Below are 11,199 nucleotides of genomic sequence, written 5' to 3'. Positions count from 1 at the left end.
TATTTATAATTTGAGCACTTAGTTGATGTAGGTTTTTTTTTTTTTGGTAGTGTTGCGTCTAGAACTTCTTCGAGGGCTGGATATTGAGATGATCACCTTGAGAGTCCTTCAGCCAAGTTGGAATAGCTGAGGTGTCTGCACTTACAAAGAAAACAAGAACGGTCCGGCCAAGCTTTGGCCGGGGAACCGCCTCCGACGCCTAGGTCAGCCTAGGCAACAATAAGAGCTCTTGAGAGAGTTCTCAAGAACGTGATGAATAATTACTCAGATGAAGTTCTTATACTTTTCTCCATGTAGGAGGTGGGTTTATATAGAGGTTACCTGGAGGCGGCGCTTCCTTGAGTTTTGGATCGACAGTTGAAGAGTGAGTGGAGTATCCTAGGAATAAATGGTCCTTCTTTGTCGCACCAGATAGAGCCGTTATCTGTTGACTCATATCCCCAATTTTCGGAACGGCCTTACTGAGAAGTTATTTGTAACTAACTCTCTTGACTTGGCCGTCTTCAACGTCTCTCTTGGACTTAGTCTCAAGACTCATGAGTATATTCCGAATCTGCCTCTCGAGTCGTCTCCCGAGTTGTCTCTATTTTTCATCTCAAGAAGGGATGTGTGCTATTCCCGATAGGGCTCCCTAGGCCCTTTTATAAGAAGACCTTCTCGTCCCGTGCGGGGGTTTTCTATGCTTCTCAAGGGAGAACACTATTCCTCCCAAGTCTTCAGAATACTCATTTCTCGAGTGGGTACGTGTTTTCTGTATAAGAGAATTCTCAGGATCCTCTCAAGATATTTCTTTACCCCGAGTGGGGGTGTACGCCTATCCCGAGGGGGGGGTCCTCGGGACATAGGTTCTCCACAACAGAGCCCCTCATTCCGTGTGGTTGGTTTCTCGAATGCATGGAATGTTATACTTCTTCGAAAGTCTCCTTTCTTCTTGGAGAAACTTTAAGACGTCGTCTTGAATAATAGCCATTATTTCTCCAAAGCCTTCTTAAAAGTTGTTCGTAACTCCCAACCATTGCATTAATTCACATTCATTGCAGCTTCTGATATACCAACGGTTACGTTATCTCAGCCGTTGAGATACTCGATCGTGGGCCGTTTGATTGAGATCTTGAGTCCCTCAATCTCAACCGTTGTGTCTGTTCATCGTTGGCCGTTAGATCGCGACCTTTCATATGCCCAATCTCAACCGTTGCCTTGCTTGATTTCTAACCGTTGGATGTGTCTCTTCATCTTCCTCCTCCTCACAATAAATAGAGATTCAATCCTCATTTTCACTTTTTTGCTTGCAAATTCTCTCTGGAGTCTCCTTCATCGTTGCTAGCTCATTGCTTTCTTCAACTTGCTATTCCAACTCTTCAACCAGTAAGTTATCTCTAGCTTTCTGACTTTCTTATTTCTGTATTATGGATAAGTTAAGAAAAGGCAAGGGATTAGCCCGAACCACCTCCCGACTAGAGGTCCCAACTACTGAAGTCTCAAGTCCCGAGACGTCTTCCTGAACTCAATCGACTCTTTATTCTAGTGAAGATGACTTCTCTGATGATTCTCATGTTGTGAGAGCAGCGGCCAACCTAGCTAGGGATGACCCTCTTGACCAAGAACCCCTATGCTCTGATTTAGGAGCGGACTTAGTCAATTTTGATCCTTCTGTGGATTCCTTGGCTGAGCAAGGGGTTGATAGTATTAGTCAATCTCTTCCTGCTCAATTTCGAGTTTTTAGTTAGAGGCATTATTCGCCTCGTCCACCCCTTTCTCGTCCTCAAGATTCCCGTAATCGTTGGCCACCATTTCTCCATTCTGAGTTACTTTCTGAAGAGGCAATTCTTGAGGAAAGGAGCAAGCCAAAAACCCCGTCTCATATTGACTATGACCTTAAGGTCTTGGGTCCCGAATTCTATCCCGGGGACCTTAAGCAGCTTCATCTTAAACGCTTGAGAGATTTCTGTGAAATTCCTAAGGAGTATTCCTTCCTACTCCCGTCTGCTTCCAGTCGGGTTGGAGAGCCCCTTGAAGGGACCTTTTCCCTTTACTTTGATGCATTCTTGGGAGGTCTTCGTCTTCTCGTACAACAAGTTGTCGAAGACCTTCTTACACACTATGGAATTTCTCCCTCCAACCTAATCCCGAATAGTTGGAGAAATGTAACATGTTTTGTTGGTTTCTGTTATAATGTTGGAGTCAAACCAACCTTCCCCCTTCTTCATCGTTTCTTCGAGGTTAAGAGTCAATCAAAGGGGGGTTGGCTCTCTCTTCATCGTCAGGCAACTGACGTGGTTGACTGGTCGGGCAACATCATTTTGCCGGGATCTATGCCGACGTCCACCAAGGGGTGGAGACATCATTTCCTGTTTTGCAAGCCCCCAGTCCCGCTACCTTTCCCGACCATGTTTGTGAAGAAAACAAACTCAGATCTGGAAGATCCCAATAATCTTGTTGAGTTGTCCGCCGCCGAAGAAGCGGCCTTAGAAAAGATTATCCAGGTTGAAGGAGACTCAGCCGCTGTTCACGGATACTCATCTGAGTATCCTTCTATTCTTCAGTTTTGGGGTTTCTCTCCGGGTGAGCCCCTTATTCTTTAACGCTCTTCCATTTTCGCTTTTTCTTACCTTGTTTCTTCTAATCTTCTTCATTTGTTGTCTCAGTGGCTAATAAGTTAGATATTGAGGCTCTTCGCACTATTGCTAGTGGGAATACTAAGGAAGCCTTCGCGCGAAAGCCAGCGAAGAAGAGTTCAGTTAAAGATTCAGGTCCCAATATTCAGGCTCTCAGCGCTCCTGACTCGTCCAAATCCTCCAGTCACTTCAAGAAGAGTTCAAAGAAAAGCTCCTCTGCTGGTCCCGGTGAGGGCCTTCCCCTCCAGTCGTTCGGGCAAATCATCCAATCCTACACGGACTGGTTACCGCTGTAGGATGAAACATAGTCACATCACCATTGTCACTGGTCACCCGGCTTCAATTCCCTTGCCGAAAGGGTAATAGCATGTGGGGTATCTAGCCATGCAATTCTAGACTCTCCTAAGTATGTCATCAAGTAATCATGATAGTGCTAGAGGCATCAGTGAGCATGTGTCCCATACCACAGCCCTCTAATATCTCCAGCCAAGATATCCCAATGGAATACCTCTTCCATCACAACTACACTACATCACTCTTTATCATACCATGAACAGTTGTGCAGTATCATAAAAGATGAAGTACATCAAGGAACACCACAAACAGCAAGTATACAATAAGATTCACATGCTTTATACAATTACAGCAAGTTACATGATCAAAGAATAGTAAATAGAACAGTTGAATCATCATGTATATATAATTGCATATAAATAAGAATGCATGTCCTTACCTGTAATTTAGTAGAAGTCCTCTAACTTGCAATCCAAAAACTATTATAAGACTTTTATTTGAAACAGAGAACACCTAGGCATAGGGTTACAAGAATGTATAAGAGTCAAGAGTCAAAACAAATCCAAAATCAAACCTACACTGTCACTGGAAACCAGCCGGTTGCTTGTGGCGGTTGCTTAAGTTAAGCGACCTCCACAAGCAACCACCCCTGTTTCAGACAGGTTTCCAACTCCGAAAAATCAGACTTTTTATCATCCGATTTCAATCCGTTTTGGGATGATCTTAGTCCGATTTTCAAGCTTAATAGGTCTAGAACAAGGGGGTAACAAGAAACCCTAAAATTAACAAAGATTTATTACCCAAATCATTCCCCTTGATGGGATCCATCCATTAAACAAATGCGGGGATTCGTTTCTGGACAGGATCTCATCAAGAACATTGAAAAGGGAGATACAACTAATCAGTTGGGTAACCACTAACAAAATGGGGATGGGTTCATATCAATCAGAGGTTAAAAAGAAGAGAATAGCAGATGGAGATTCAATACCTTAACCATAATTTCCATGAATAGAAGAGAAAAGGTTCCATATCATTAACAACACTTCGCCCAACTTCAAGCACGTTTCCACTACCGCCTAATTGCCCAAAATAGCAATCCCGAACATAATAATGCGTTAATAGGGCGAGGGATGCTATTTATAACGAACATGGGGCAAAATAGGGCATTTTCCCGCAAGCAGAACCGGGCGGTCATTTGAATTAATTAACTGCCACTAGCAACCGCCCCCAAGTATATTGCTATACGAGGGTGCTTTGCTCAGGAGGTTGAAACCCAAACACAACCTAGCCCTAAACAACACATGGGGGATGTCTTACCTTCATTTTGGACATCTCCAAACACCACATGCCTTCTACCGGAGATCCAACTTCCCAGTAAGGCAGATTCTTCAACAAGAGATCCAGATCCATGGGTTCTGGATATGGATCATGGACTCCTATCTGAACACTCCACAAAATTAATCCGACTAGACATTCGGGTTCTCGGACCTACAATATGGATTCTGGGTTAGAAAAACGGGGGTTGTTACACTTGTCCCGTGGGGGGGGGGTCCTCGGGACATAGGTTCTCCACAATAGGTAGGAAATAGAGTTTCATTTATAAAGAAAAGCCACAATTACAACCTAAATATAAAATATCCAACAATAGAAACCAGCAAAGATGTAGGCTTTGCAAGAAGCACATGGAGAATACAGAAATAATTACTTAAGCATACATATTGGAATCGTATACAGGTGACACTGATTCAAGTAAATGAGGGATTTGCGAGAAGCACTTGGTTTATCATGTTGTGAAAATGGATGTTGGAAGACCCTCCCGGAGCAATTGCTTTCTCTGCTTTTTCTTTCCATGCCATGGCTTTAGCCCTCATCTCCTTTCCTTTTTCTCCTACCGTCATTTCCCTCACAAGCCTCTCAACTTCTTCTCTCTTCACATTGTCATTGATCTCTTCGCCAATTCCCCAGTGAACACAAGAATACCTGCAGTTCGTTTGCTGGTCAGCAAAGAAGGGCCAACACAACAAGGGCACTCCACTGGATATGCTCTCTATTGTGGAGTTCCAACCACAATGTGTTAAGAAACAACTCACAGCCGGGTGATTTAGCACTTCCTCTTGTGGACACCAACTCGCTAGAATGCCTCTGTCCTTGGTTTGACTCATGAACTCCAGAGGCAACTCAGCCAAGTCTCCCCTCACCAAATCAGGTCTTATGATCCACAAAAAGCTTTGCTTGCTATTAGCAAGGCCCCATGCGAATTCCTCTTGTTGTTGACGTGTCATAATAGTGATGCTCCCAAAGTTCACGTAAACCACCGAACCAGGTTCTCTGGTATTGAGCCAATTGAGACATTCTGTTTCTTCTTTCCACAGATTGGACCGTATTGACTTCAAATGGCCTTCTTGAACATGGTTCAACAGTAATTGTAGCGGACCAATGCTATAAACGCGAGGCAACATTTCAGAGAGTGCGTTCAAAGCATCAAACTCTAGGTCATCAAAAGTATTTAAAATGACCGCATTAGCTTTTGGAGCCCTGACCACTTCACCTATAAGAAAGTTTAACAAAATATCGTTTGGATCTGTGGTCCTTATTAAAGTAGGTATGTCTCTTATACGAATGTGTTTCATTCCCGGAATCCATTCAATAGGGCTGTCTAAAAACTCATTCATAAAGCAGCTCTCATCTGTCATGGTACACAAAAGAGTAAACACAACATAGATGAGTGAGTATAGCATAGATTGTAGAGTTGCAACTATTGAATATTCTTGTATTTTCTTTCTTCTTCTTCTTCTTTTCACTTTAATTTTTGAAAGGAATCAAACCAACTTAGTTAAAAGAAAAAGAAAAACAACATAGAACCATATCAGACTTTTGTGAACGCAAATACCAAATATAACTTAAATAAGGATCACATCCGCCCACCAATTATGCAATTTTTTTTTTGGCTGTACCTTTGAAAGGTGTAAGACCTCTTTCCACGAGATGAGGATAGTGCATTACAGCCAAGACAGCACAGGCACTCAACGTCCAGAAGAGTACTTCAGGTACTCCAATTTCTTCTGCAGCTTGAAGGGTAAAGCTCATAGCACCATCAGAGACTATGCAAGTAACTGAAGGGATATCTGGTTTGCTGTTAAGTTTAGAGAGGAGATTCTTGAAAGGAACTAAGCAAGTGGTGCTTGTAGAGCGTAAGAGGGTAGGGAGGTCTTGGGTGGCATTTGCATCAGAAGATGGGAGGCCGTCCGGAATAGTCTCAAATTGGAAAGAATGTAAGCCTTTAACTGAATCTGGACCTCTAGATCTGATTAGGCGTTTGTGATTGAATTCAGTGTTTACAAAGGTGATATGAAAGCCCTTCACCTGGAGAAGCTTTGCCAACTTAAGCATAGCATTTATGTGGCCCTGAGCTGGAGCTGGTATGCAAACTGCATGAGGCTTCTTCCCTTCTAGTCCAACTAGATCCATTCTCTCTTCTTCTGTAATAGAACTCACTTCTCTCTATCTCTGTCTTTGATTCACTCCTAGAAGTTGAGGTTTTACAAAGACAAATTGCACTTATCACCCTTAGAATATATATATATATTCTTTTGACAATATGCTTTTAGCGGGAAAAAAAGGCCCTTGTAATCTGTATACATTATTGCAAGCAAAATATGATTGCAGCTGGTGAGGAATGTGATATCAATGATGAATCAGGTGAAGCACTGGAATTATTATAATGGAGATTGAAAAGATGCATGTAGACTTTCCACATGAAATCTGAAAATCGTGATGTAATTGTTGTAGGCAAGCGGGGACAAGGTTAGAGGATTTGGTTGATGTTTGGTATATATATATATATTTTATAGAAATAAATGTTTTATTTTTAACCTCTCTATGTACAAAGCACTGTACTATTACATATTTTTCTGCCACTCCTCTTGACTTTTCTTTCACTATATTTCTTCCCTTATTGTTTTTTTCTCAATAATAATAGTTTGCAAGTTTTAACTTTTTTCTTTAATTTAATAAGAATTTCGATTTTGGAAGTTGTGATATATAATTGTGCATCACATTTTCAATTTAGTTCAAATATTTTTTTGTGTCGTATTTACTTGGACTAGCACTAAGTCAGGGATATGATAATCCTAGGAGATTTAAAATGTTTATCACCCGCAGCTTTGATCTCACAAAATTTGTATGATGAAAACTCAGATCTAAACACTACTGTTGTGTTGGTTGGTCTTCATCATTCTCATTTAACTGTTTTGCAGTTAACATTTGTTACTCTGAAATTTAAGTGGGATTTGGTTTCATGGGTTGCGATTTTAATTATTAATGGCAAGAAGACTCATGTAATTGGGGTGGTCACTTTAAGAGCGCTTGGTAACGTTCTTAGAAAATGTTTTTTGGCGTTCTTCTATTATTTTGGAATGAAAAAACAGGTTAGAGATATTTGTTAAAATGATTTGTTCTTCTATTAAGAATGGACTGGTCAAAAAAGTAATCTGAAGAACGTATTTTGCAGAACGTAAAAGATCTGTTTTTACCATAGAACATAAACAAAAGTGATACAATTGATTTCGATTAAAACCTTAGAATGAGTTTGTCAAACACCAACTTATTTAATAGTATTATGAAAATACATTTAGAACAGATTTATCAAATGCGCATTTGCACGCATACTTTGTTAATGTTAAATTGTCATTGTCAAACAAACACACACGTATCTCACAAAAAAATAAGAAAAAAAGAAATCTTGCATGAAACCCCCATTTGCATGCATACTTTGTTAATGTTAAATTGTCATTGTCAAACAAACACACACGTATCTTGTGGGAAAAAAAATTAATAAGAAAAGAAATCTTGCATGAAACGTCATTACCAAAATAAATTATTTGCTGTACTCAATTGATTATTGAACTTCATCTCCAACCCACTAAAATTATTTATATCATCAATCTTTACAACAGATCCAAGAAACAATTGGTTTATCAAGTTGTCAAAATGGACATTGGAAGACCCACCGGGTGCAACTGCCTCTTCTGTTTTTTTCTTCCATTTCATCGTGATGCGTCCTCCTCAAACTATTTAGCCGATTCCTTAGTGCTTGCTTGCAAAACAAGGTTAGATGTGGCACGACTCCGCAATCAGGAAGCCACCTTCGAAGGTTAAGTTAGCAATGGATCACCACAAAGCTCTATGAGTCCTAAAACCTCCCAACACTTAGAGAATTTTTTAGAAAATTCCTAAGTAGAGGCTTTGGCTCCCAACACTTAAAAGAATTTTTTAGAAAATTTCTCAGAGGGGCTTCGGCTATGCCCGACTAAGACCTCGCAACACTTGGAGATTTTTTAGAAAATTCTTAAGTAGAGGCTCTAGGTATATGCCCGATTAAGACCTCCCAACACTCGGATAATTTTTTAGAAAATTCCTAGGTAGAGGCTTCAGCTATGCCTAACTAAGGCCTCCCAACACTTAGAGAAATTTTTAGAAAATTCCTAAGTAAGGCTTCAGCTATGCTTGACTAAGACCTCCAAATACATAGAGAATATTTTAGCAAATTCCTAGGTAGAGGCTTCGGCTATGCCTGACTAAGGCCTCCCAACACTTAGAGAATTTTTCAAAAAATTCCTAGGTAGAGGCTTCGGCTATGCCCGACTAAGGCCTCCTAACACTTAGAGAATTTTTAGAAAATATTTTTCAAAAAATTCCTAAGTAGAGGCTTCGGCTATGCCCAACTAAGACCTCCAAACACTTAGAGAATTTTTTAGAAATTCCTAGGTAGAGGCTTCGGCTATGCCCAACTAAGACCTCCCAACACTCAAAGAATTTTTCAGAAAATTCCTAAGTAGAGGCTTCAGCTATGCCCACAAAGACCTCACAACACTTAGAGGATTCTTTAGAAAATTCCTAAGTAGAGGCTTCGGCTATGCCCGACTAAGACCTCCCAACACTCAGAGAATTTTTCAGAAATTTCCTAAGAAGAGGCTTCGGCTACGCCCGATTAAGACCTCCCGATACTTAAAGTTTTTTCAATTATAAGTACGCCCGACTAAGGATCTACCGAGTATGATGTTAAAGACAAAAACTTAATACAAATAAGTAAGAAACACTGAGAACGAAGAAACACTTAATTTATTTTCACGAGGGCCATAGGGGGCCAACCCTTACAAAAGAAAAATACAAAGTGAAGAATATCGAACACAGTCGGAAAAAGTTTAAAAAAAAAAAGAAACAAAGAAAAGAGATCAATTTTTTGGAGCAGGAGTTTCTTTGTTCGAGGCTTGATCTTGTTCTGGAGCTTGGACTTTGGACAGTTCATTGTCTTGTATCACCTCCACCTCATGACAAAGAGGAGGAGAATCTATGAGGTAGCTCTCTATGTTCGGGTCCAAAGCTGAAGGGTCCACATTCTGGAGGGCCCAATCGGGAATGGGCAGCTGAAGGTCTTCGAACACCTCCGGGTGGCACACCTCTTGATGAGGGTTGGTGTCGAATGAAGGATTCAGCTTAAGGATCGACTTCCATACCTCATTTTGTCCGTCCTGATAAGCCATCGTATTATAAGGGACCAGCAGATCGTTAAAGGGCTTGCTATTCAGATATTTCCGAACGCAAGCCTTCCTCGCCTCCATGGAGATGTGCTCAGGCTTAGAAGGTGCTGCCCAATCCTGGAGTGCCTCATTCCCCTTTACCAGACCCTCAATTTTGGCCTTAGACTGCTTTAGGATTCCCTACAGCCTCTTTACCTCCGAATTGAGGTCGTTGATTCTCCTAGTGGCCACCTCCAGCTTCTTCATGGCTCTCCTTAGTTTATGATTCTCCTCCTTGAGCCGAGAAACCTCAGCTCCTTTTGCCTTTATCTCCTCCTCTTGCCGCTTCGTTCGAACATTGAGATGACCAACCCGAAGAACAACTTCCATATGCCTGTGGAAGTTGTTTGCAATCGCCCTGCAAAAAGAAGGATTAGTGATCAGGATCGAGAAGTAAAGAGCACTTGTAAAAAATAATAGAAAATATAAGTAAAGAACTTACTTGACCGAGGAGTTCAAGAACTCCTCATCGATGGCAGCACCAAGGGTCTTGCACTTGGTAGGCCTCTAAGAAAAGGTGCCCCACTCCAGAGCCTTGTTATAATCTCTGGTGACATGATCGGTCACCTTCAGTTTCCAGGGGGAATGTAGATCTCCCCCTCCTCAGCCACCATACGACTCTTCTTTGAAGCAGTGTCGTCCTGCATATCGTGTCTCCTCTTGGTGAGGATAAAATCATCGTGCGTGGACTCCTCCACATCCACATGCACTTTTCCTTTCCCCGATGGCTCTTGGTGAACTTTCAGGACCCCTTCAGGGGCTTGGGTGGAGACCTTAGGGGTTGCAACCTCAAACTCTTTCCCCTTCGTCCTTGCTGCCCGATCCTCTGCTGCTTTCAATCCTTTGGAAGCCATAGCTTTCACCGCCTTCAGGTTGTAGCATGGAGGCACTGCAAGAAGAAACCACAAGGATCATCAAAGTATAAAAAAAAGAAAGAGATGCCAAAAAATAAAGAAGATGGGGGTCGAAAGCTCACCAAGGGCTAGACCCCACATTTGGAAGACGTATTAATACTCCATGGCCAGACCATGGATCTCCTAACGTGCCCGAATAGATTTAATCTTCTTTACACCGTGTTCTTAGCCGGGAGACAAAGCTAGGGGGCGATTCGCCTAGGTATGGGAATCGAGATAGCCCCAGGCAATCGGGAAGCTGAGATCCAATGGTGGCGCTTGGCAAAACAAATACCGATGGTGCTATCCTTTGTGGTTAGAAGGGTAGGTACCTCAGCAAGGATATTGCCCAACCACCCCATTTAGGTTTTGGGACATTTGGAGAAGACAACCCAACCGGGAGGGTTGGATTTGCTTAGATAGTAAAAATGCGAAAACAAGGGAAGAGAAGGGGTAATTTCCAATTCGAGGTAGAGCCCCAGAAGGCCAATAATGTGGAGCCAACTATTCGGGAGAAGCATGCCTGGGCATATCTTATAAGGGGGGAGGATGTAACAACCCCCGTAATTCTAACTCAGGATCCGTATTGCAGGTCTGAGTACCCGAAGATCCAGCCAAAATGAGCTATGGACTACCTAGATTGAAGTCCATGATCCATATCCTGAGCCCATGGATCTGGATTCCACCTACGAGGAACCTACCATACTAGGAACTGGAAGAAGAACCCGTTGAAACCCTTATGGACTGGAAAAGTGGATCATCAGTCGGAGTTAAGTTGAGATTGAAGATGTCTGGGGATCAAAGTAAGAACACCCCCAT

General features: G+C 41.9%; 1 protein-coding gene across 1 annotated transcript; it reads right to left on the bottom strand.

The window, feature by feature from the left end:
- Nucleotides 1–4,495: 4,495 nt before the first annotated feature.
- LOC149011598 (7-deoxyloganetin glucosyltransferase-like) lies at nt 4,496–6,456 on the bottom strand. Its single transcript, XM_089161858.1, has 2 exons — nt 5,864–6,456; nt 4,496–5,595 (listed from the first exon to the last, which is right to left on the bottom strand). The coding sequence occupies exons 1-2, from the start codon at nt 6,375–6,377 to the stop codon at nt 4,655–4,657; spliced, it is 1,455 nt and encodes a 484-aa protein (XP_089017984.1). The 5' UTR covers nt 6,378–6,456; the 3' UTR covers nt 4,496–4,654.
- Nucleotides 6,457–11,199: the final 4,743 nt, after the last annotated feature.

This window comes from Hakea prostrata, chromosome 7 (genome assembly GCF_041222555.1).
Source record: "Hakea prostrata isolate BN-2017 chromosome 7, UWA_Hpros_2, whole genome shotgun sequence".
Classification (NCBI taxonomy): domain Eukaryota; kingdom Viridiplantae; phylum Streptophyta; class Magnoliopsida; order Proteales; family Proteaceae; genus Hakea; species Hakea prostrata.
This window is presented reverse-complemented; position numbering and strand designations above follow the sequence as displayed.

Bases quoted from the DNA above. Each gene is read 5' to 3' on its own strand.
- LOC149011598 (XM_089161858.1), bottom strand. From the start codon at position 6,377: ATGGATCTAGTTGGACTAGAAGGGAAGAAGCCTCATGCAGTTTGCATA. The intron at 5,596-5,863 runs GTACAGCCAAAA...GTACCATGACAG, and splicing joins AGGTCTTACACCTTTCAAAG to ATGAGAGCTGCTTTATGAAT.